Source organism: Struthio camelus, chromosome 3, assembly GCF_040807025.1.
Source record: "Struthio camelus isolate bStrCam1 chromosome 3, bStrCam1.hap1, whole genome shotgun sequence".
NCBI classification, from domain to species: domain Eukaryota; kingdom Metazoa; phylum Chordata; class Aves; order Struthioniformes; family Struthionidae; genus Struthio; species Struthio camelus.
In genome coordinates, this window is record NC_090944.1 from 89,071,635 (window position 1) to 89,097,760 (window position 26,126).

General features: G+C 42.2%; 1 protein-coding gene across 10 annotated transcripts in view; it reads left to right on the forward strand.

Annotated features, from left to right (window-relative positions):
• The first annotated feature begins 1,479 nt into the window (after positions 1-1,479).
• The window catches only part of B3GALNT2 (beta-1,3-N-acetylgalactosaminyltransferase 2), a 30,172-nt gene continuing 5,525 nt past the window's right edge, over positions 1,480-26,126 (forward strand). For 2 of the 10 annotated variants that reach the window (XR_011140288.1, XM_068938972.1), the window contains exons 1-9: positions 1,492-1,704; positions 12,520-12,667; positions 14,239-14,339; positions 15,436-15,629; positions 17,475-17,570; positions 21,810-21,920; positions 22,696-22,777; positions 24,146-24,329; positions 25,051-25,176. Coding sequence is in view for 8 of the 10 variants with exons in the window: in XM_068938972.1 (XP_068795073.1) it covers positions 1,602-1,704; positions 12,520-12,667; positions 14,239-14,339; positions 15,436-15,629; positions 17,475-17,570; positions 21,810-21,920; positions 22,696-22,777; positions 24,146-24,329; positions 25,051-25,176 (1,145 nt within the window). In the remaining 2 variants the exon portion in view is untranslated. Of the gene's footprint in view, positions 1,705-12,519; positions 12,668-14,238; positions 14,340-15,435; positions 15,630-17,474; positions 17,571-21,809; positions 21,921-22,695; positions 22,778-24,145; positions 24,330-25,050; positions 25,177-26,126 lie in introns of all 10 variants that reach the window. The other 8 variants (XM_068938973.1, XR_011140289.1, XM_068938977.1 and 5 more) reach the window with 8 other exon arrangements.

Genomic DNA, 26,126 nt, shown 5'->3' on the forward strand with positions numbered 1-26,126 from the left:
GCTACCAGGGGATGGCCAGAGTGCAGCATACTCTAGCTAAAATGGTCATCCGTTAGCACTCTGTCTCTGCTTTAGTTCATTATGGCAGCTAGGACAGAATTTCTCCATCAGGTCTACATCTCTGTGGAGATGTTGTCTTCAATGACAGCTTCTACACAGTTCAAAGCCCTTCCTCCTTTCCATGGCGCTATGAAGAGGCACAGAGCTGAGGATGAAATACCCATGTTCACCTTCTGGCTGTTTCACAGAGTTGTGAGTGGCCCTGACAAATCACTTGATGTCTCTGATTATTTAGTTACTTAGCTAAATAGGGGCAGGTCCCCTTCTCTGGCCCTCAAGACTAACGATACGGCACAGCTTTCATCTCTAAACCTAAACTCTCTTCCCCCAGAACAGGGTGGTTGTATGGCCTGCTAGGGACAGTCCCCGGCCCATGCTATCGCCTGGGATAGTGTGTGTGAGTGCTGGTAGGCCAGGGCCAAAATTGGGCCAGGGGCATCAGTGACATGCTGCCAGTTAAGTGCTATGGATGGCTGTGCTTGCATCGGTGCCCCGGCTCTGTTTAGTTTACTGCTCCAGACACAGCCTCTGCGTCTCCTTCGCTCCCCTCTCTGGAAGGGGTAAAACAATACCTAGCTTTCAGAGATGTTGTAAAATATCAGTAGCAGCAGAGGGAGCTGCTAGCACGGAATAAATGCAAATGTGGATGCTGCCATTTTATAGTGGTATCACAGGCGTACAGGGTGTCGCTGTTCTGGAGTCGAAGATTTGATGTGATACCTGCTTGGGGTGTCCATGCAGCTCCTAAGGGATCGTCAGGACGCCTAATCAGGAAAGGAATTTAAACGTGTACGTTTCAAATTTCTGCTTAACAGGGAGTCTGAGTGATAGCAGAACAAGCAGCTTTTCCACTGAGAAGGAAAGAACTGAAGCAATAACGTATTTCTACCACTTGAGAGATGCACTCGGAGACATCACCGATTACCCTTTTGGCCCTTTTACCCTCTGCTAAGTGACGCTAAGGCAGCTAACTTCTGCTACACGTTTCTCGGGTGTTTCGCTGCCTTTCGGGCAACTACCAGCGCCGGGGAGGGCGAGGAGCGGGGGCGAGAGCGGGGGGCACCGCCGTGCCCCTGCCCTCCCGCAGGCCCGGGCCGGGCCGGCAGCTCCCCGCTTCCCTCCCGGCAGCCTCCTTTAGGGAAAAACAGTGCTGTTTTCGCTTGAACGTATGTTTCTCCTCCTCCCCCCGCCCCCCAATATAGTCTCCAGTATGATATAAACCATGAGGTAAAGCCACGTTTTCCAGGTACTCCCTCGAGCGGAAAGGCGCCCCCTCCCCTCCCCTCCCCGCTTCGCCTCAGCCGCCCCGCGGCATCGTGGGGGTTGTAGGCGGCCGCCGCCGCCGCCCGCGCCGCCGCTGCCCGCCGGGGCTGGGGCGGGACTGCAGCTCCCGGCGGCCGCGGGGCAGCGGAGCCCGGCCCGGCCCGGCCGAGCGGCGGCGGCGGCGGCGCGGGGAGGAGCTGCGGGGAGGCCGAGTCGGCTGGTAGCTGCGGCGCGGCTGGGAGAGGCCGGCGCGGAGGGGACGGGGCTGGTGGCGGCCAATGCGAAATTGGCTGGTGCTGCTGTGCCCCTGTGCGGTCGGGGTCGCGCTGCACCTCTGGCTCCTGCTTAGCTGCCCCGGCGGCCCCGGGAGGCACCCGGCAGGTGGGGAAGAGGCGGGCGGCGGCGGGAGGGTGCCCGGGGCGCGGGCACGGCTGTGGAGGCGGGCGGGCTGCACCCCCCGCCCCCAGGAGCGAGAAGGGGATGGGGGTTGTGCGGGCGGGGGGGGAAGGGGAAACGGCTTGGGTTATTTGAGGGGGGGGGGGAGGTTGTTCGGCCGCAAAGCCGCTGGGTCACTTAGCGGGGCTTGGTGCGTGCGGGGGTGTTTTTGCCGTGGGGAAGGGGCGAGGCGAAACGGGCGACGGCTACCGCTCTCGAGCGCGTGCCGCCGGGCCGGGGGCGGCGGCCGTTAAACGGCTCGCGCTGTCCGCGGGCCGGGGGCGGCGGCCGTTAAACGGCTCGCGCTGTCCGCGGGCCGGGGGCGGCGGCCGTTAAACGGCTCGCGCTGTCCGCGGGCCGGGGCTGGCGCCGGGCTATGGGGAGCGGTTCCCGGCCGGCGGCGCCGGTGTGCGGGGCTCGGTGGTGGTAGGTGATCTGCGGAGAGGCAGAGGGGGCTGTGTGGGTTTGTCGGAAGAAAAACCCACCACCACCTACAAAACCAGCTGCGGAGAGCGGGGGAACGAGGTTCGTTCAGTGCTTCTCACCTGGAGGTGCTGACTGTTAATTCCGCTCAGCGAGGGCGCGGAGTACGCTGGAACTTCCTTCGGTGGCAGCCGCCTCCGGCAAAAGCGTCTCTGCGCCGCGAGCGCGGTCCTGCTCTTACTGAGATGTGCAGTGGGAAAAAAAAATTCTGTTGATTGCATTTTTGTGGGATCGTACCCTATCCTATGGATAGCTTTTTGCACTTTGCTATATATTAAAAATCCCTAAACGCATATGTTGCACTCCTCACAAAATGAGCTGTGTTTTCTAGGCCACAAATCAGCTTAAGTGGTAGAAAGAGGCATCTGTTGGAAGAGAAACCAACCAACCATAGATGCTATTTGAGGACACTAAGAAATGTTCTTTTTACAGGGTGTCTAAAAATGAGCAGGATTTTTTTTTTTTTTTTAAAACAGGAGACCTACTTAGAACTTTGTCTAGAGACCCAGGAGTCTGTTCATTAACAAGAACAGACTTTATTACCAGTCCCTGTTACCTCTGCAGAGTACGTGCAACTGTGAGGAAATGGGAATCTGTTTGCTGATTGCCAGTGGTAATTAATAATGCAGGTGTGAAAGGAGCAAGGTCAGTGAATTTGAGTAGTCTCAAAGCCAGAGTTGTACAGATGTCATTGTGTCTGTATTCTGGCTATTGCATGTCAAATGAGTGGTAGTGACACTTGAGTGATAGAAGAACACAAGTTACTATTATTAGCCTGAAGTGCATTCAGATTGTCTAGATTGTTTTGTTCTTCATCTTCCATGGTGCTGTTCTTGTTAATTCAGTGCGTTGATTTGCAGTTGGAAGTGGCAACGTGGAATCTCATGATGGCCTTCTCTACAGAGACTTTTTTTTCTCCTAACAAATATTTCTGAGGAAAGTCCAGAAGTTTCTCGCTGAGGGAGAGAGGGGAGAAGCATTCCTATTTGTGGTTTCGGTGTTACAAGCAGTTGTTATTGGACTTTGTGCTTATTATTGTGAAATTACATTGCACCTAATAGTGTTAGGACAAGTGCATATATATATATATATATATATATAAACACAGTGTCTCTTTCTGGATTAAAAAAAAAAAGTAAGAACGCATCCTGTTTGTGCGGGGGTTATGGAGTTGTAACCTGGAGTTGAGTAAGTATTGACGTTGAGGAGAGGAAAAACTGATGCTTCTTAAAAAAAAAGATGAGTCCTATCATCCTTAGAAAAATGCTCAGTGTTATACCTGTACTGTCTCCCTGTAGGCCTGATCTTCATGTGATAATTTAAAGAGTTTGCCTCCTAGCCTTTAGAAAGTATTGTGCAACATACAAGCTGTAGGTCTGGCTGCCTTGGCAGAGTATAGAAGGATGAGCTAAAGGACCTCTTTTATCTCTGATGTCTCATGTGCTACTTTTTAAATTATTACTCAGAGTGTTTTAGGAACATTAATGAATTAATATGCAAGAGAATAATGTGTCTTTGGCACAGAGACTCTTCCCTCCTCCATGTCACCCAGTTCTATGATCGCAGCCTCAGTCGAACCTGGGCTTCCCTATTTATTAAAATGCTTCCTGGACCTGGAACTATTTTAGAGGGCCTGGTACTGCATATAAAGCCACTCTTGTTTCATTCAATTGAGTAACTCTTCCCTCTCCCCCTTCCCTTTCTTTCCCTTGTATACTGCTTCTGCTGCTTTTTATTCTACTACCTGGAATCACTGGCATGAATAAAAACTGAAATTGAGCATGGGACAGTGTTTTACAGTAGCTGTGATATTAAAAGTATGTTATTTATGTATAATCTGGTATTTCATTAGCCTACATAGTGTCTCAACACTAGCAAAATTAGCTATCAGCAGAGGCCAAAGGCAGAGCTGTATGTTAAGCTGGGTTTGCAACGCTTTTTCTCCTCAGAGAGCTGTGGATGTAACTTGTGATGGTTTTGCAGTTATAACTGAAATCTCTCTCTATACACTGTATTAACTGTTACTCTTAGCAATCTAGTTAGTTGTTTCCTATCCTTAAAAACATGGGAGTAGGGCAAGGAAAAGTGTTTGTAACTGTTCTTATCAAGCTAACATCAACTTTTTTTTTAATTAGACTTTACTTTGTACTGTAAACGTGATGGGAAATTAAAAGCTTCAACTAATATGTTCTTTTTCAAAAGCTTAGTTCCCCTCTCAATAATTATAGCACCAAAAAAGAATGGAAATATCTATTTGGAGAAAAAAAAAAAAAAAAAAAGATGATGGCCTATTTTAATGCTTCAGTACCTACCTGTCATGACTGAATTGTGAATACAGGACTAGAATGGACTTTTTGGGCTATCGAGTCTGTTTTCTTTTTCTAATATGCAACTCTTGATCTTTCTCTTAAAATGGTGGCTGGGCAGCTTATATTTATTTAGTGAGGGGTTGAGATGGCTTTCATTTGTTTGGATTCCTACCAGCCTTAGGGATAGGCTGCTCCAGAAGCTTAGTGCCCTTATTAGAAATGTTTTCTCACTTGCAACTGGTTGATGACCTTCTGTTCTTGGGCTGGTTTTGCCCTTTCTGTTAAAAGGGTCTTTCTTCTCCTTCAAGTACACCTCTACCATGTAACTATAGAGAGCAAAGGTATCTCTTTTAAACCTTTGTTTTCCTAAGCTAAACAATTCAGGTATTTCTGTGTAAGAGTATGTTTTTTAGGTTTAACTCAAGTCCACGTTTTACTAGTTAGTAGCTAACCAAAGAAGGTTCCTAGGTAGAAAGCTTTAGTTAATTTTTATAAAAATCTTAGATAAGTGCTAATTATAAAATGACCTTTGAAACTTAAGTAAGAGGAAAATACCTGCTTTTAGCACTCTACGTGGATTCAGCACTTTGTTGCTATTTGTATGTATGGATTGATAGCACGAGTCTGATGATGACGCCTTCTTGAGTAGGAAATTACTCATTTTGGGGCCTCAGTTAGTGTACCTAATCAGAAAGCCCCATACATTAAAATGCAATATACTACTCTGCTGATGCTAATGCCTTGGAAGACACGATTGCAGTCACATTTCTGGGATTGTGTGGCAGCTAAAATTTGGTCCCTTTGTTTTTTTTTGTTTTTTTTTTTGTTTTTTTAGAGTCGTTCTTTTACTAGTGAATATTTATGCAATACATTTAAAACCCACCATTTTCTAGAAACTGCTTATATACCATCTGCTGTCCAGTGTTTCAGCATGTACTTCTTCAAGCACAGGTATACTGGAACTGTATACAGGGTTACGTGCTTAGTGATTTACCTTGCAGAATTAGGGTTATGTCCTGCATAGACTAGCCTGTGTGCATGGCAGGTGACAGAGGAGGAGGGAGAGTTTAACCTGCTTTTGGCTTTTCAATATGGAAATAACATATAGAAACAACCTCTGAGGTTGTGAATGATACTGTGCTCCTTATGGAGAACATGTACCAAAATGCAATACTTTCTTAAGAAAAGATGCCTTTTGAAATACAACAAGCTTTCCTGTCAGGGAGTAGTATATTGCTTGGTCACAAAGTTATTTCACCTTTCATGAACACATAAAGACTAATAGGTTGATGGCCTTGGAAATTGAAATGTGTCAACAGATCAGGTTTGTCATTGGCAGTTGCTGTGCAGTTCTGCCTAAAATGCCAGTTGTTTCCTGTCCTTGATCTATCAGATTTTATCGAACATTGTTTTTCAGGGACGGACCGTCCATGAAACAAACATCCCACTGATGTTTGATGGGCCTGAAAGGATTGACAAAGAATCCACAGCAAAGCTGTGGTTTTGGTTTTGTCCTGAACCTTTTAACCCATACTGGCAATAGTCAAGAGCTCTCCCTTGGCTCTCTGTGCTGACGAACACTTGCAAATGGCATTGGGATTTTTTTTGCGCTGGAGTCATTCTGTGGCCTGATGTCTGATACCTTGCAAACTGCTAATGAGCAGTACTGCAAGGTTGCATTTTTGATGCATTTAGCATTGGAGTAAAGGGCAAAGAGTACCACTCCTACCAGAGTTTGAGAGCAAGGCTTGTGGCTGAAGGAAGCTGTTCACCAGCTCTCTTCTAAATTGCCTGGTAAGTAGAACAGCCAGAAGGAAGCAAGCTGCCTTCTCTAGGAGCAGGCTTTTTGTCCCATGTCATCAGCCATTAGTAACTACTCTTTTCAGAGGATAAAGATGCTGTGCTTTCAAGAAACCCAGCATCAGGCCTGGGTATTGCAAGAAGGATTTGCTCTGTTCCTTTTGTGCCCGAGCTTCTGATGCTTGGCCTGTCCTGTTGTTGCCAGATCTGCCTAGAAGCATGTAAGTGTGGTGTCATTGTCGGTGTGCAGAGCACCAGTATCCCTCCAGTGCTGCTACTTTCACTACCTGAAGGTTTGTCTGTTTCAAGGAGTGCTGTGCTCCTGCAGCAACCAGGGGTGCACATCACAGTGAGTTTTAATTCTAGTATAAAATGGATCCTGCAGCAAGGCCACGTAGCTGTGCTTGCACAGAAACCTGTAATGCAGACAAGCTATAGTAGATTAGTGTAGGTGAAGAAGATTAGAAGGGAGGAGAAGAGCTGCTTTTGCCCTTTGATTTGTTCTTTTGGTGCATGTGTCAGCATTCTGTGAATAAAAACCTTCTTTATATTCAGTTAATTCCTTCCTCCGTGTTTGTTTTGGTCTTCCACAGAGCAGTGCTGTAGAGAAAGGCATTTTAAAAACAGGAATATGGTTACAAAGTCCCAAGAATAGGCAGAAATGGCACCTGGATTTTTTTTTGTTTGGTTGGGGTGTGTTTTTTGTTTTATTTTAACCGTATATTTGAAGTGAATTCATTGAAAATATTCCTGACAACTTCTGCCTAGCCTATTTAATTCTGCTTATTTATTTATTTATTGAAAAGCTGCATGGCTAGCAGAAGATGCAAAATCTGGCTTCCTCTTGAGCTCTCTTATACTAGCAGTTGCTGGTGGAGGCTCTCTGGTGCCTGATAATGCAGCTAAGCCTGCACCGCTACATTTCTCAGTGCAGGCATTAACAAGAAGTCTCTTGTCTGCCCAGTCCCCTTGCATGAAACACGTAGGAACTTAATTACTTTGAGACCTGTACTCTGTCAAACTTGACTGAAAATGACCAGTGGATTTAGAGGTGGTTGAGAGACAGACCAATAGACATCTGTGCAGCAAGATCACGTTTGCCTTGTTTTTTGACAAAATCAAGCTAAAATGATCTCTCAATCTTTTCATCTCCTTATAATGACAGTAAATATAATTAGCAGCTTAACTTGACATTTTACTTGAGAGTCAGTCTCATAGGAAGAAGAGATGCATGTTAATCTTTGTAGTTTGGGGTTTTGAAAAACACAGCTGTTTGCTACAATGTGGCTGAGGCCAGCAGACTGCCTGTCAGCACTGACCGCCTTCGGTGGTCCAGCTCAGCAGGAGATGCACCCCTGCATCTTTAGCCTTGCCTTCTAGGGGCACAGGCTTGTGTTCTGTGCTCTGTATGTGCACTTGTTTACCTCTTCTACTCTGTCTCCCTCGCTTCCATCTGTTGGCAGTTCTCGACCAAGCTTGACAGACAATGGAGGTCTCAAAGACCAGAATTTTCCCCAAGCTTCCTGAAAACTGGTGACTTAAGAATTCTTTGAAAGCTTATTGCAGTTCAGACCAAGGTAAAAAAAATGGCACTACTAGAAATACATGCAGTTAGACATCAGAAAATTGTGTGGGAGTGTGTCCTTACGAATACACCAGTCCCAGGAAGACCTTCAGTTAGAGCTTGCTACTAACCATGTGACATGAGGCTCTTGCAGACTTCACTGCTGACAGAAGTACTCCTTTCAGTTCCTTGCTGTGCAGAACTGAATGGATCGTGGCAGCTGAGAGATAGCTGCCTGCTTTCATATTATTGTAGTCCTTGCTGTGGGTTAACAGGCTTAAGCAAACCATCAAAGTGAAAGCCACTTTGTAACTGGTGCCTGAAAGAGCGTAGAGTAGGAATTGCACATTTGACTATTTACACTCCACTCAGCAGTCTTGGGATGCTTGGTGCATCTGAGAGATGAAATTTTGAAATAGTAAGAACTCAAAAGTGAGGCTACTAATGATAATGTGGCCTTTATGCCGGAAAGGCTTCCTCTACTTCTGCACCTCTTCAGCTAGCAGGACTTAGGATTTATTATGGAATGAGATACATAGAAATATGTATAGATATATAAACAGTTGTTAAAAAGCTAATATCCATCCATACCACTTGTGAGGTACTGTTAAGCGAATGGGAAGTCTGAAAAATACAGGGGGAGACTTGCACTGGAGACGTGCATGGAGAGCCTGTGGCATAGCTTGGATTAAGGATTTTGGTATATGATTTGCCTGTCTCCTTTGCAAAGCACAAAATTTGCAGATTTTTCTTTCTTTTTGTAACTGGAAATTTTAAAGTCTTGCCTTTTATATTGTTTGTGCAAGATAATTAATAGTGAAATATAATGCATTTTTAAACCTATTACTAACACATAAAATGCTGGCCTAAGAATGCACAAAAATAGAACATATGCTAAGGAAATAAGTGTGGGCCCCTGTGGTAAGTATTAGTTGCCTATATAAATACTTACTGACTTGGAGGTCAGCAGTATTTTCTCTTAGCTTATGCTGCATTGGATCCTATAGATGCACATATCTGAATTATCCTTATAAATGAATAATAGCCTCTTTTTTTTTCTGTACCTCTGACTTTATCTCTTCCTCTTTTTTTTTTTTTTTTTAAATAGTACTTGTTCAGGGAGAGACGATTGATTCTCTTTTCCTGAAAGCTTAACAAATGTTAATCCTACTTTTCAGTAGGAAGTAGAAACGTTTGCTGACAAGCAGGGAGCTTATTCATTAGTTTTTTGCAGAAGTAAGCTCTTCTTTTTTTTTCTCTTTTTCTCCTCTCTTCATTTTCAGAGGTTTTAGAAGTAAAATGGCATAACCCTTGGGACAAAGAAGACAATCTTCTGAATGTAGAGTGCTGTAATGCTACCTTATCAAGTTGAAGACTGTGTAAAACAGGAGAAAGGGGCTGTCTGTTCTAAAAGCAGTAGGATATTAATTCAGAAGCATATGCTACATTAATGTTGCTCCCATATGAACAATTCATAAGAAAAGGTTTCATTTATTTTAAAATATAAATGAATCTAAAATACTTATTTTTGATTTGAATAGCTTATTTTTAGGGTTTTTAAAATTGATTTAAGCCAGCTTATGGTATTCTAGTTCAGTTTGCCCTATAGACTTCTGTTCTTTGTTTTGTCTTTCTTTAATTTTTGTTTAACAAAATGGTTCTGTTTTTAATTAAAAATGTTATCGTCAAAACCAAATCTGTGTAAACAGTACCTTATGTGCACTCTGCAAACGTCTTAGTCCTCTAGTGAGATTTAGTCTGGATGGCTTTGTGTTTAAGGCTGCAGAGGCTCTTTAAAGAGTAATTGAAGGATGGAAGGAGAGCCAGGAGAGAAAAGGGGTATCAGAGGAAGGCTTATGAGGCTATAGAGGAATTTGTTATAATCCTGTACCTCTGCTCTCATGGAGTACTGGTAGAGTTTGATTATATAAAGGTCTCTGGAGACATGCAGAAACTCTGATTAGTCAGTATTTACCAGCATATTTACCAAAACTATATTCAGATAGACTGTCTGATCCGTCTTGTAAGATTCTTTAGATGTTACATGCGGCAATATGTTTGAATGTAGCTCTGTCAGCAAACAAATGATATTCCTGAACCTTGCCACCAGTTCAACGTATGCTTGGTGTAGAAGGCATAACAGTTGGCTTTAGTGAAAAACTGATACTGAAGAAGGGGAAATAAAGTGGCTTGTGTGCTTGGGGTTTTTAAGTCATTTTGATTGTAAGTTGATATAAGCTTTGACCCTGTCTCCCATCACATCCTCATAAGTAAACTCAGGAAGTGTGGGTTGGATGAGTGGACAGTGAGGTGGCTTGAGAACTGGCTGGAGGGCAGAGCTCAGAGGGTTGTGGTCAGTGGCGCAGAGTCTAGTTGGAGGCCTGTAGCTCATGGTGTCCCCCAGGGGTCAGTCCTGGGTCCAGTCTTGTTCAACGTATTCATCGATGACCTGGAGGAAGGCACAGAGCGCACCCTCAGCCAGTTTGCTGATGATACTAAACTGGGGGGAGTGGCTGACACACCAGAAGGCTGTGCTGCCATTCAGAGGGACCTGGAACAGGCTGGAGAGCTGGGCAAAGAGGAACCTCCTGAAGTTCAGCGAAGGCAAGTGCGAGGTCCTGCACCTGGGGAGAAATAACCCCACGCAGCAGGACAGGCTGGGGGGTTGACCTGCTGGAAAGCGGCTCTGCCGAGAAGGACCTGGGAGTGCTGGTGGACAAGAAGTTCAGCATGAGGCAGCAGTGTGGCCTTGTGGCCAAGAAGGCCAATGGTCTCCTGGGGTGCATGAGGCAGAGTGTTGCCAGCAGGTGGAGGGAGGTGATGCTGCCCCTCTCCTCAGCCCTGGGGAGGCCTCACCTGGAGTCCGGTGTCCACTTCTGGGCTCCCCAGTACGAGAGAGACTTGGTGCTACTGGAGAGAGTCCAGCGGAGGGCTGCAAAGAGGATGAGGGGACTGGAGCCTCTCTCCCCTGAAGAAAGGCTGCGAGAGCTGGGCCTGTTGAGCCTGGAGAAGAGAAGATTGAGAGGGGATCTCATCAACGTGTACAAGTATCTGAAGGGGGAGTGTCAAGAGGATGGGGCCAGCCTCTTCTCCGTGGTGCCCAGCAACAGGACAAGAGGCAACGGGCAGAAACTGAACCACAGGCAGTTCCATCTGAACCTGAGAAAAAACTTCTTCACTGTGAGGGTGACAGAGCACTGGACCAGGTTGCCCAGAGGGGTAGTGGAGTCTCCTTCGGTGGAGATATTCAAAACCCGTCTGGATGCGATCCTGGGCAATATGCTGTAGAGGACGCTGCTTGAGCAGGGAGGTTGGACTAGATGATCTCCAGAGGTCCCTTCCAACCTAAACCATTCTGTGATCCTAGTACAGAAAGTAGAATCTACATTATAATTCAGCTCTTTCTGGTGGAAGTATACCATATAGATTTGGAGATATTTTTAGTTTCTCTAAAATTAGATTTTTTGGAAAAATCTTGTCTGTGCTGTTTGGAGGGCAGTCACATTTAGATTTGTTTTCTTTATCTGCAGCCTAATGGAAAAAAAAAAATTAGTGAGATGAGATGAAAGTGATCCTTTGCTATAGCTAAATATAAATCTCTCTCAATTCTACAGCAGCTGATAAATTGAACTATGCAGTTCAGCTCCTTTGCCTGGGCGTTTGCAGGCTCAAAGTCATAGCTTCTCAGGTTTCTATCTAGTCAAACTCCTGCTTTAAAAGAAGTCTGAATTTCACGATGTCTGAATTAAAACAGCAAAAGCTAAACCGTAGATGACGGGTATTGACTGTGACATCCAGCTATGAAAAGGCCAGAGCATTCCTTTCTGTTAAGATATAATACCCTTTGTGAAGGCAGAGTGTGGTGCTCAGCTTTAGAGGGTTAGAAACAAGACAGAACTTGACATGTCAGGGTGAAATGGTGAGCTAAAGGTGTCCAACTGTTTTAAAGAGAAGAGGAAAAAATGGGCATATTTCTGAACGTGATAGGCTTTTTTTAAATAGTGTTGTGTTTGTGTTTTGTTTATTTTTTCCCTCTTCCCCCTAGGTAGATTAGTGGTGAATTGTAATGGTGAAAGTACCAGGAATGGCAAGCTGCCACATTTTAGGGTAAATCATATTTGAGGGGATGTTAATGAGGTAGCGGAAGGCCCAGGCTTTCTTAAGTTTTGCAGAGTGGGAAGTAGGACCTTGCGTCTTGCCCATAAAATGGCCCGTAGGAAATAGAGCACAGCAAGAGCATCCACCCAAGGGCAGTTTGTTCAGAAGCCAGGCAGGCAAATATTTAAAGAATGGTAGATGCTGTCAGTCAAAACTGAGGTTTACGTTCCTGCCTGCTTTGCAGGTCACGCTTTCTTGGTGAGTTTTGTTTATCTGCAGTGACTTACTTGGTTCATTGTAGTAATGTTTCCCAGATTACTAGTGATGGTTTTGACATGTTGAAAGTGTTTCCTGGATTCTTGACCAAGAATGCAATACTAGTTCTACTTACTGTTTTCATCAGGTGCCCAGTACTCTCGCTCTTGGGATGCGTTTTAGTTATTGTTCACAACTGTGGTATGTGGTAATATGTGTATATAATAAACCTTTCTTACTTTGTATTTCTAGGTCCACTGGCCTTCTTTCCTCAGTGGAAGTTGAGGCATTATGATATTGTTGTAGGTGTGTTGTCAGCTCGGCACAATCATGAACTGCGCAGCGTTATAAGGAACACTTGGTTCAAGCACTTGAAACAACATCCTGCACTGAGTCAACGGTAATCTCAAGCGTTTTGTATTTCTTGGACTTAGTAAGAAACTAAGAATATGATGAGTAAACATACTGATTTAATCCTTTTTCTGGAGAAGGAGTGGCTTGTCCTCACTTGTGAGCATCCTATACTGTGATCACTTTTTAAATCTGCTTAGAAATATATAAAAATATTGCTTGTTCTGGGCTGGAACTTTTTAGTACAGGGAATAAAGTCGTGATTGATTGCTCACTGCTGTTCTTTGATTTACATGGGACGATACTGGGCCCCTCTAGTATGGTGATGCGTCAGAATAAAGCTGATGGCAAGATTAAAAACAAAATAACAAAAAAAAAAAAGCTTGAGGTATGTTTCTGAGCACACGCCAGAAGCTATTTTCGTTGAAAGATATCAAGAGACAGCCCATCCAAAAGCTCTTTTTGGCAACTGGTTATGCTATTTGTATGTTCTTTCCCATACAGATTGGGATATGGGGTGGCAGTGATGGGAGAGCGAGACTGTAAGACTTGCAATTACTGTGGAACTACTGAGAGACAGTGGTTTGATGGGACTGTGCGGATTAAGCTGTTACATTTCCATGCAGTTCTGTCATCCTGATTCACAGACAAAAATGAGTCAGGTTCAGGTCTTGATACTGAGTTTTTGCAACTAGATGTCATTGTTCTTGATGTACAAGAGCCAGAGTATACAATGCATAATGAATTTCCCTTTTTTGCATTGCGATGCATGTTTTGTATGGTATGCAACTTGGAATGCTTCGTAATTCAGAATACTTGAAAGTGAGTCTGCAAACAGCTGAGATCTTGCTGGGAAAGTTCAGCTGCAGTTTGCTGCTGGAACTTTGTCGTCTTGGCACTTGTCTTGCACCAAAAGCCATTTCCTAGTCACAAATTTGGCGACACTAGGCAATTTGGAGTGAAGCGTAGCTGCTACATTCATCTAAAAACCTGACCTTTCCCTGGTTTATATGGAGTTTTAGGAGTATACTTAGTTGCTAGGTGGAAGTCTGAGCTAAGGTGGGTGCTTTTGCTCTTTTTATTACTTGTAGTCTCCTGGCTGTAGCGTAGCCATGATTGGGACCAGAAAGAGCAACCAGTTGGTTGACTGCAACCCAAATTTGAAACACTTCACTATAATAGTAGACTGGAGTTCTTGTCCCTCCTTTGGTGCTAAGTATCCTTTTTATCATTATTAATTTGTTCATTACCTTTGAATGCAGAATACTGAAGCAGCCCTGAGTTAAGGAACGAACTCGGGCAGGGAGAGACAGGGTTTCAGAATCCTTCAGTGCCAGCTTAGGTCTTTTTCTGCTTAGCATGCTGGCTGTGTTGAATTGCGTTCCTGGTTGCTGGTCTCTCCCTGTGGCCTCATTATGAAATGTAGGAGACTAATGTGGATTTGGAATTGAGCCTCCGCACAGGGAGTCACATAGTTACTCTATATCAGGAGTCAGGTAGCTGATTTTTTAAGAGGGGTTCAAAAATCTCAATCCTGTGAAAAACAGGCTATTGTGATGAAATAAGTTTATTGAAGGTGGAGGGAAGAGAACTGGTGTTAATAAAACCAAATTATTTTAGTGTCCTTGTGAAGTTTATAATAGGTGCGCATGGTTGTGCTGTGCCAGTGGAGGACAGAGAAGATCCGTACTCCTGCAAACTTCTGAACATCAGTAACCCAGGTACAGAAGTTAAGTTTTAAAAATTCTATCATCTGTACTAGAACTGAATCACCTTTATGGGAACAGTTTCAGGGGTGCTTAACTGGGACAGCCCCTCTTGCAAATACATGCCATCTAGAAATTGCCATCCTGCCGGTAGCATAACCTTCCTGTGAGTACTGTGAGCAGTGCTTCATGAAAGGAAGGGATCTTGGAGGTTGCAAGGGACAGGCCATTGACTTCTAATGGATTTGCATTCCCCTTGATGACATGGGAGAGAGTGTTCCCTGAAATGTAAATTTTTACTCTATCCTTGTGTAAAATGAAGAGGGCTGGAATGACCTGGTCCAGTGTCATATGGGAAGCTGGTAGCAAGGCTGGGAAAGGATTCTTAGGTGTAAGGTAGACTTCCCTAGTGGTGATACTTGGGGAGGAAAGGGCTCTAATCCTGTCTGGCTGACAGGGTTTTCGGATTATGCCCGAGAGAGGGAACAGCTGAGAAAAATAAAATTGCGAATAATGAAATCCTGCTATATAAAAACACTTAACTAAAATTGTATTTTCTTCCTGTCACTTTCTTTTTTTTGCTATTTAATTTTTGCTCTTTAATTCCGAGTTAAGGAATTTAACAAGTTAAGAAACTGCTTGGCGAAGTGAAGTGACGATTCACCTCACCTTGAAATGAGATTTTTTTTGTTTCTCTTTGAACAGTAACAACTACTTTAACCATTCTCCCAAGAACAGATGGTACCTCCGGGCTTAAGGTGGGGAGGCCGGTTAAGTGGAGGTGTATGCAGTTGTGATACATGGATAATTCTGTATAATATATTAATATACAGATAATAGTGTTTTTTTTTCCTTCTCCCTGTGGATATATTGTGTTTGTAGTCTTTTCTCGGTGGATATGTAGGCATTGGCTTGCAATTGCTGGTAAGCAGCAGACTGCTGCATCACTCCGAGTTCCTCGTTACCATAATGTGCAGTCAACTGTCTTTCTCCCCTCTAGCACTTGATTACCACATGCACTTTCCGGCCTAATTATTCGGTGTGCTGTATGTGTATCCAGTTCCAGAATAATGAAATCTTCTCACATTGCCTTTGTCCTTTCTTTGTACAGTTTTGAATCAGGAAATTGAAGCATTCAGTCTCCCTGAGGACATACCTTCTGTGCTCTCTGAAGACAGAATTGTCAGTGTGAACTTTCGTGTACTTTACCCCATTGTCATTACCAGTCTTGGGGTATTTTATGAGGCTGTTAGTGTGGGATTCCAGAGGAACATCACTGTAAAACTATACCAGGCAGAACATGAGGTAGAGTTTTGTAGTTATCTTTTGCAACTGAACTAAGTCATATTTTTTCTTTATTGTGGATTAAGTTGTTACAGAAAGTGCTATACACTTGAGTGACTTAGGGGACAACTACTTAATGGCAAGCATATGAATTATATTTTTCTTCTGTTGCACTGTAAATTCTTCTTATTTCACAGCTTGTATACACAACAGATTTGAAAAAAAGGAAAATGAAATTCAGGAAGTGACATGAGTTAACTTGAATGCTTTTTGAAAGAACGTTGACCTGTAATACCAAGATTGCCTTTTGGTTGCATTTGAGTTTTTAAATTATTGATAGGTATTAGGGAATTTAAAAAAAAAAAAAAACTGTTTAAGTGTATTTAAAACACATGTCCAGATGGATCCATTGAGTGCTTTGAGGCAAAGAGATGCAGTACAGCTCTAGTTTTTTCTTATCTGTCTTCCAGCAAGACATTTTGAGATTTCTAGAAATTGATTTTTACAGATAACAGGCAAACTTCTAGGGAGGACTTCCCCCCCACCCCCAACACACACACGCTCCCAAGCTCAGTTATGGATTTGATAGGATACCTTAGTGCTTATGGGAAGGAAAAAAAAAAAAAAAAAGGGGTGGGGGGGGGAGGAAAAAAAATCATTGAGCGTGATCATTGAGTTTGTTATTTATCTCCATTAGTAACTTGATGGGCCAGTTTTAGGAGTTCTGACTGTTATAGTAGTAGAAATAATTTAAAGCTAAGCTAAAAATTAAAACTAGGTACAAAAAATACACTAAAGTGTGTTTTTTCACAATGAATTTCAAGAAAACTAGTTTTGTTGTAGCAAAAAAAATCATGCCATGCTATGTTGAGGTTTATGCTGGTTAACTATTGAGCATTAATTAGATTAAGTCATTTTAATTATGGAAATGTGAGAATGTACATTCTCACAGAAAGGTAAGTGTTCTAAAAATTCCAAGCACACTAGGTTAATAATGCCCATCATGTGTAGCACCGTTGAGTACAGCACCTGCCTTGCTATATAAACAGCAGGAAGCATTCTTTCAACTCCCCTTAGTCTTTCCTCTCCTCTACCTATATCTCTGCCTCCCCTGAAAACTGAGGCACCCTCAACACACAGTTCAACACAGAATTAGCGTTAGAGGCTCCTGCCCAATTCAGTCAGCTGCTTTGAGGGCATACATGTATGCTAGTTTGGAAACCTCCCTCCTTTGTGTCCACAATTAATATACAGAAGTGCTGGAGAGAACAGTTGTGTTCCTAATAGTCCAATGATAAAAGTTTAAACTTCACTAATGCCAAGTGTTATTTGTCCTGTAAAGCAGCCTGATGTTTGTGTCTTGGTGTGCCATAGTGCAGGATGAAAATTGTGTAATGCACATATAGAACTTGAGTCCTGCAGGCAGTGACTGAGCATATGCTGGCAATGCAGCATCTTTATGTTGCTGTTGTTATGCAAGAGTGGTTTGGTGACCTATGTGATATAGTAGCAATGAAGTTTTAGGGGCCAGCATCATCTGTTGCAATTAATAGTAGTCAGCTATTTAAACAGAAGCTAGGAATTCAGTAGACTGAGACTGAGTGTCCCAGACAGTGCATTGTGTTGGTCAGACTTCTAGTGAAACTTGCGCTCTCGCTCGATCATTGCTTGCTTCTGCTGTATCAATTGAAAGCTTGAATTCTGTGGCATCCATCAGACTATCTTGAGACGAAATTTTTCAGTAAGTATTTTATAGAAACAATAAGCCTATTTTTTCTGTTGTAACTAGCTAAGATGATTAAGGCTTGCATAATCTCACAGCACTGGTGGTGATGATGATGATGTTGTTGTTGTCATTATGCACAGGAAGCTCTCTTCAGTGCTCGCTTTAGCCCACCAAGCTGTGGAGTGCAAGTGAACCGATTGTGGTACAAGCCGGTAGAGCAGTTCATTTTGCCAGAGGTATGTGCAGTATCGGAGCTGCCTGTGGTTCTTTCGTGTTAGCCAGACAGACTGACTGATGAAACTGACCTTTGCTTGAGGAGGCAGAAGAGAGCAAATGAAAACCTCTAGAACATTGGTTGGGGGGATATGTCGAAGTTTAGAACTTGTTTCACCATCTCTTTATCACCAGTAGTTATAAAGCAAAGCCTGAAAAATGAATTGATTAAAAAGTTTTCTTGGGGAAACAGTAACAATTTCAGTGTTATGGAAAAGTTTTCAACTTTTGAGAGAAAATTGTCTCCCCTTAAATTTTGTGGGACAGTTTCCCAGAGAGTAGGATGCCTCTTTCTCTCCTGCTTTTTCAGAGCTTAGTATAAAAGATGGTGGTGGTGGGGGGGGGGGGGCACATTTCTAGAGAACAGCTGGAAAAGAGCTTTGTGCTTCTGATGGTTTGGGCACAAAAGCAAGGCATTACAGGTTACATATTGCAAAGACATTATTAGTGATAACTGAGAAGTACTTACTGAGGACTACTGAAGTTTGAGTTGTTCCCCTTGGGGCAGTGGCAGTGCCAGTACGGACATTATAAGCTTCACTGCTTGTTCGTTGAACCATGCAGGGAAACAAGAAACAGAACTTCAGGAAGACTTTTAGTAGGATCCATCTGTAAAATTCTGGGTGGAGTAAGTGGCACACAGAAGAGTGACACTTAAGTTTTTAATACCAGTCACTATTCCACAGCAGCGCTGTTATTTTCTTTAAGAGGATGCGCCTCAGAAATTTGAGAAAACTCTAGTGTGGGGAGTAATGACAGTGTTAGCATTCTTGCTTGTCTTGAGAGACTGTCAACAAAGCTATCAAGGCAGGGTCCAAAGTTTTGGAATGGGGGTGCAGCCCAAGAGTAGGGTGTGTGCTACCTAGTTGTGGCTGCTTAAAAAGGACAGAATATAGGTAGGAAAAACCTGATATTGCTACGGTGAAGGTTTAATGAAATACGGGTTGACTCAGAATGAGAATTCTGGTTCAGTAGGGTCCCCCAAGATAAAAGTTATTCCTGCTGGATCAGTACTCTTTCTCTGAATGTGTCAGCTGTCATTTTAGGCTGTTTCCCTTCATTTAAATGTTTTCCTATATGACTGGGCCCTTACTGCTATTTCTGTAAGTTGTCTGTGTGTCTGGGTTGCTTTGTTGTGGAAGAAATTAAATGTTTTTTAATGACAGAACGGGGGAAGAAAAGAGAAAGGACTGAACAGGAGGAAAAAGACATTTGGGGCCAGTTCAATCCCTGATTTATTCCACTGGCTCTGTAAGATGTAATGCATTTGGAAACCTCCTTTTAAGAGGAATCTGCAGCTGATTGACTGGATGATAAACCAGTTTTTATGGAATAATCCACAAGACTGTTACGTTGGCAGGAGACCTTTCAAATAAGCAGACTGCTTGCAGTATTTTATGTGTGTGTTTTGATAGTTTTTAATTTGATACAGAAATCGTTCAGGGGCGTGTGGGTGTGGTTCCTTCCTGCCCGGAATATTAGTTGCCCAATAGTTTGGTACCATAATGTATAAGACTTAGTCCTGTAAGTCTTTGAAGACTTAGTTCTGGGATACTAAAATTCTAGGCAGCTGTAATTCAGCTATAAATGATTGCCTTTTTCCTGAAAGGCAGATGGGAAGTATTTAATTTAGAAAAGGGATATAAGCGTTCATATATTTCTTTGTGTGGGCATCCTTAATCTGATACGTGTCATGTGCTGAATGCTTACAGGATAACGTGATGTTTCTAATGTAGATTAATAAGGTTATGCACAGCATGTAGTCTCCTGTGGTACTTAGGATGCTGAGGCATACAAGATGATTCAGAAGAGCTAACGCCCACGTGTTCCCATCTACTTGTTTGAGAGCAGTAAATTTAGTGAACTGTTTAATTGTCACAAGATGAGTTCTGAGACGGTATCTATTCTTTGCTCCTCCGCGTTCAGGAAGTAATGGATTGTACATATTGCTGAAGAGCTTCATTCATCTTGCAACTGAAGTGCTGCTCTTTCTGTTCTTCTTGGGGGGAGGGAGGGAAATGCAGCATCAGAATAAGCATCTGGCAGGCCAGATTGTCAAAAGGCAGAATCAATCATTCAGCTCTGGAATGGTTGTGAAAATGCAGGAGAGCAGAACCAGCAGATAACTACAATCACACAGGAGCTCTTATGTCCAAGTCGTAGCAATGCATTTATGTTGACAAAAAGCCACAGGCCACTTGTGCGGAAATGGGACTCTGTATCATATGTGTTACTCTGCATTACTAATGAGGAGTGTAGCTGGAGAAACACAAAAGCACAGCACTGTTTAACATTAGGAAAGGAGCTTGACGGGGCTGCGTTATGTCAGTACACCTGTTTGGTATTCGTTGTAAATGCTACTGTACTCGGGCAGCAACAAGATTGGAATTTAAATGGGAAAAAACAGATGATGTAGTCTCAGGTGTGCTACTAATGCTCTGCTTTGAGCATTTTTAGGCTTCAGCTTCCATTAACCTGCTTAGAAAAATAATAGCTGAAGGCCGAAGTCATTACAAAATTTGCTTAAAAGTCTCTCAGCCTGGAACAGCTCCAGAACGCCTTGCGTTCAGGCTTCACTGGTAATAACTGATTAGGGCTCTCAGGACATGTTTGAAGTCGGTCAGGAGTTTCAAATTGCTCGTTGCTGAGGAGTGAAAGGACTCACAGGCTCGCTAAACAGTTTTCCCAATGTTGTATGCATATCCAAGTTACAAAAGTGGGATTAGAGCCTAGTCCCTGCAGCAGAAAATGTTGGGGTGGGAGGTACTTCTGCAAATACAGAAGTACAGAGCATGCGTTTCACAGTGAAGGATATTCAGGGGACCTGCCACTAAAAGTCTTAGCAATGGTCCATTTGTTTTGATAACTGGTGGGTAATGAAATAAGCAAGAGGAAGGTACAGCGCATGCAATCAGGCTTGAATAGACACTGGCTAGCTCCATCGTTAGATTAGAAAGCTGGAATTATAAGTAATAAATGAGAGAGTTCTGAAATATGCAGCTCTGATTAAATATCAAGAATGACGCAGATTTTGAGATCTACTCTTGGAGGAAAGCAAAGAATTTGAGCTGGACTGAAAGCTGGGCTTAATGATGTGTCAGTAATGGAGAGTTTCTGGAGAAGGTGACAGTACAAGGAACCTGAAATGGGGAGAAGCTGAGAGGTTAGCAGGAGTGAGCAGAAGGACTTTCTAAGGCAACAAAGAGGTGTGACTACAAATAGTTAAAACAAGTTGTTTTTCTGTGTTCAGATGCGTAATAGCTACCAGTGTTTTCCATATGAAGCTGGGAGAAACAAAACTGAACCCACTCATCTAGTAGTCAGAGTGTAATAACCATACTGCTACTGTACATTCTCTCATGATGAGAGTGAGGTTGCTTAAAAAAATGAGAAAGTATAATAATACTACTGCTGCTCTTACCTGTACAACATACCACTTCTTGTCCTTTTGCATATTCTCAGGAGTTTTCAGGAAAAACTCTTATATAAAATGTGTAATAGCTGGACTGTTAGGCAGAATACTTTACAGTGGAAATGAAATGCTTTTAAATGCAAGATCTTATGCATATAACATGCACTGAGATAACTTAAATTGACAGTTAAAAATCAAAAGTTCTGAAGAGATTCACTTGTCTGTCTTTCTCTTCCTTTTCCTACTTGCCAAGATGTGAGGCCAGAGTTCTGTGACTCTCCTACAGTAGCTCGTGACAGCTTTGCCGGGATAAAGGTGGCTCTATTTTCCTTTGAGTTTTGCTGAGGTCAGGATCGAGTCTCTGATCTCTGATTTTGGCAGATAACTAGAAAGTAGCACTTAATTCCAAATTTGTTTTAATGCATTCTCTTTGTAAGGCGGGATTCTGTAGCTGATTTTTCAAAAAGCACTTCAGTTCACCTTTAAATGCCATCTTAAGGATGTTAAAAAGCCGAAGGCTTTCATGCCAGACTTCTGTTAAAACTTTAATAATGTTCTTAATGCGGAGACTCATGATTAGTCTTAAAAGCATGATTACGTGTTACGGAGTTTCACAGATGTCTTTCTTTTATCAGTAACTTATTTTTATTAAAGCATAAGTAAAACATCTATGTTGTGTGTTCAAACTATGCTTCACACAAAGTTGACTATTTTAAAATTTTAAAAAGTTTGATTTTCATCCTTTGAAGTCTTTGAATACCTGTGTAACAGTGTTGCGCTCTCTTAACAGAGTTTTGAAGGTACCATTGTGTGGGAAAGCCAGGATCCTCAGGGCCTTGTTTCGAGAAACCTTCACAAAGTGACGGTGAACGATGGAGGGGGTGTTTTCAGAGTCATAACAGTGAGTCACCCAGTCATATTTCTTTCTTTCCAATCTTTTTTTTTTTTTTTTTTTTTTGCAAGTCTCAGGTATCTATCATTTTGCTTTCCTCTGTTTCTCTGTGAATTGTTAATTCGTCTAGGCTGTTTCTGTTGGCTCAGGGTGAAGCGTGTTTCATCCGGGAAGTAGGATATGGCGTGCAAAAAATGATGCTGCTGAAGTGCATGTTTTTTCTTTTAATTTGAAGGGAGTATAGTTCACTCATTGTCAGCTGTTAAGCTGTATCAGTATGTGGAAAATGGCAAAATGGGTCAAAAATCTTGTACTGAAATTTCCAATGAAATCCATGGAATTGAACTTGAGTTTTTTGGTGGGTTAGTTTGTTTTTGTTCTACTTTTTGTTGAATTATGGCAGTGTCTCTTTTTCCTGTCAAAACTTTGCTTGATTAAATATGCTGTACCATTGTAATTAAGCTAGATTAGCTTTACACTTCCATCTCAACCTCAAAAACAGCTTTCTAAAAGTTTCAGTGGATGGTGAAATAAGTCTATTTGAGGTACTCAAAGTTGCCATGGTTTTGAAGTCCCAATACCGCTAGTTTAGGTGCAACTGTCAAAACTCTCACAGAAATTTATGGTTAAAGTATCTTTCATTATGCAGGTACCTACACCAGAAAAGCTTTACATTAATTTCATTCTTAGTTACCAGAAAACTTTACAACGCAAAGTCTCAGAGAAAAGCATCTCAGTAATGAGAGATGAACTAATTTCTTTCTTTCCATTAATCTGTTCCTAGCAGGCAGGGGAAGGGTCATTGCCACATGAATTCACAGAAGGTGTGGAGGGAATAGCAGGTGGTTTCATCTACACTGTTCAAGGTAAGTCTGCAAAAAGTAGCATCATATTTGATGTTGTGATACAATAGGATCAGTAATTACATTTCTGAGGTAAAAATCATGCTATCTCTGAATTTAATCAACTTAAGAAGTTTTATTTTAGTAGAAACAATTGATTTTTCTCCTATTTTATTCTGCCTAATGGCAATTTCCTGATATGGTTTCTTTGCTTTCCCTTTGTCAATCACTGCAGTTGGCTTTTATTCCTTTGTCCTTCTATTAACAGAAATAACATTTCTATCTGGACTTGCTTCCCTGGCCTTGTTACCAAACCCAAGTTAAATGTTGTGTAATAGTGCCCTTAACAAATATTTCCTTGACTTTTGCATTTGTCCAGTCCTGCTCCTTCTAGAATTAGGAATACTGTGCCATAATGTTAAATATTAACTATGGACAAACAGTGACTGCCTAAAATAGCCAATTTTTTCCACCTCTACTGGTGCTATTTTATACCTATTCCAGCAGGCTATTCAGAGACCAGATAGGAGCCCTTTCCAACATCTGGGCTTTCAGCTACATTGCACTGAAGTTGATATCTGCAATGGTTGTGTTATCTGTCCATCATAGCCAACACAACCAATGACTTTCAGAGCATTGTTCCTGTGCTTTTGTAGCTAGACCTGGCAGATACAGCTGGGCAGTCCTGTCTTGTCATTTGTGTAGGAGCATAAACTGAGGTGTGCTAAAGCCCTTTCCCATCCTGTTTGTCAAAAAGTTCAGTACCCACAGGCTACCTCCTTTATCAAGAAGTTCAGTATTACGGTATCTCTTTAGCTTTTACCTACAGTCGATTATGTGATGCAGTTCAGCAGGGACCACCTACACCAAATCAGAGCAATGTCAATTTGATAATACTTAGCCTAGGTGTTTTCTTGTTTCGCGTTGGTGGTGGTGTGGTGTGTGTGTGGTGGGTTTTTTTCCTCTTTCTTTTTTTTTTTTTAATGCATATGCTTAGAATTCACTGGTGTAATGAAGAACAGCCTTGCTAACGTTCCTATAAGAGTAACACTGAAACCCCAGACAGCTCCTTAAATTAAACAGCCTTAAAAAGTTGAATGCTTTTGTTACTGAAAAGGAAGAAAGTACCTTTTTACTTTAAACATTATATAATCTGTATCAGACCTAATAAAAAGTGTGTGTGTGTATATATATGTATATATATTTATTCTTCCGTACCTTTTTTTTGTTGATTACAAATTTTTAAAATAATTGTAAGATTTTCTCAACTGGATTGAGTGGGACACTTTTTCAGATTCATTTTGTCAATATGTTGTATATGATCCAAGAGAAGCATGTGAAACAATACGTAGATATACGTTTTTGTCTGATGATCAGTGCTGCTTTTTTCAGAAGGTGATGCTCTCTTAAAAAGCCTGCATACTCGCCCTGAAAGGTTTGCAAGTCATATAAAAAATCTTGAAAAAGAAGATGCTTTATTGAAGGAAGAAAGCAGTACCCATGATGATATTGTTTTTGTAGATGTTGTTGACACTTACAGAAACGTTCCAGCCAAACTGCTGAACTTCTACCGATGGTAAGTTGAAAAGAAAGCCTTTTGTCTAAGGGATTACTGTTGTTGTTTTGTAGTGCAAGATAATCCAGCATATTATGTTATCTGACAACTTGCACAATTAGCTGATAAACCATGGAATAACCTCTAGAATTTTGAGCTTCCTCAGTTATTTTACAAGTGACAGTGAAATTTTTTCAGACAGTTCAAAATTACTTATTTCATGTTTGAAGAGTGCTTTTTCCAAGGAAGAATAAGTACAAAGCTGTTACCACAGATGTTCCTTGTAACCTTTTACTGTTGTACTGCCCTCGAGCTGATTGTCTTATCCTGAAGAATAAGACTACTGACCCTTTATGTAGTCACTGGCTTTTAACAGCTGTGCTGCAGTCATCAGCAGGAATTCATGTCCTTGTGAGGTCAGCGCTATTTAAGACAGATTCGTTATAAGTAAACCCACCATCTGTCCTGGAGAACAAAGCCCTTTCTTCAAGTTTCTTTTCTTCAGCTCATACCCAAATCCCTGCTCTAGGATCGTATTATAGCAGCTGCCTCTCCTCTCTGTAGGACAAGCAGTCAGCCTTGGTCAATAAGGAAAACGTTTAAAGGCTGAGGGAAGGGATATGTGTCATTCCGTCCTCCTTTCAACTCTGCTTCCCAAAAAACCCTGGCAGAGGATCTTGTTGCATAAATGTAGTTTGTGGGCTACAGCTCAGCATCTCATCACTTTTCTTTTTGGCTACAGGACAATTGAATCAACAAGCTTTGATTTGTTGCTGAAGACAGATGATGACTGTTACATTGATTTGGAGGCCGTTTTTAACAGGATAATGCAGAAAAAACTGGACAGGCCAAACATGTGGTGGGGAAAGTGAGTCTTTCAACTTCTCTTAAAGAGATTGCTTTAAGAGAGATTTTGCGTGCGTGTGTGTGAACAGTTTACTACTTTAGGACTGTTTTTGTGTGGGCTCCCCTCTTCTGCCTATAGAAGTTGCTTTTAAGAGCCGACCTTTCATAAGTGTAGGACTTTGAATCTTCAAATACAGAAATGGATACCTTACAGAAGCTTTCCAGAATGTGCCTTTACAACAGGTTGAACTTGTCATATACTTTACCTAGCTTTAGAATGTGTCTTTGTCATGGGACTTTAAGTAGTAAATAAAAATATTACAGAGGTGAGGTAAAGTTAAAAATGGAAGTACATAATGGTGTTGTGAACATTACTTCTTTGGAAGCCATTATAGCTTTTCTGGTGGGCTTGGAAATGGAGTAAACAGGAGAAACAAAATTGACTTCATAGTCTGCCTATTATTTTGAAGTCTGTGCATGACAGACCTTACTATCAGTTTTGCTGTTGACTGAAATGGTGAGTCTGATCCAAAAATTCTCAAGGGAAGTTCCTCAGCCTGCATTACGCTTGTGAATAACCAGATGATCAAAATAGCCTATCTTTCCCCTTCCCTCCCCATTCAAGACATACATAGCTATGCTGGTATAATATCCAGTATAATGCAAAGGCACAAATATGTCTTCCTGTTGCTATCTGCTTACTGAGGGAGAGCTGGCCTTTGCTGCTAAAGATGTTTTCCTTCACAGACATAGTATTGTGTTGCTCACTCTTAAGGTGATTAATAAAATGGAGGGTGGAATATCTCGTGATAGTCTCAAAGATCTGTTCTGTGGCCCGTATAACTACTTGAAGGGCAAATGGTTTAGTGCCTGTTAAATTTTCTTGGGACCACCAGGCAAGGCTAAGAACGAAAGTAAGATAGGTTAATTCTAGCAAGGTAGATGACAAGACGGAAACCAACTTGCAAAAGG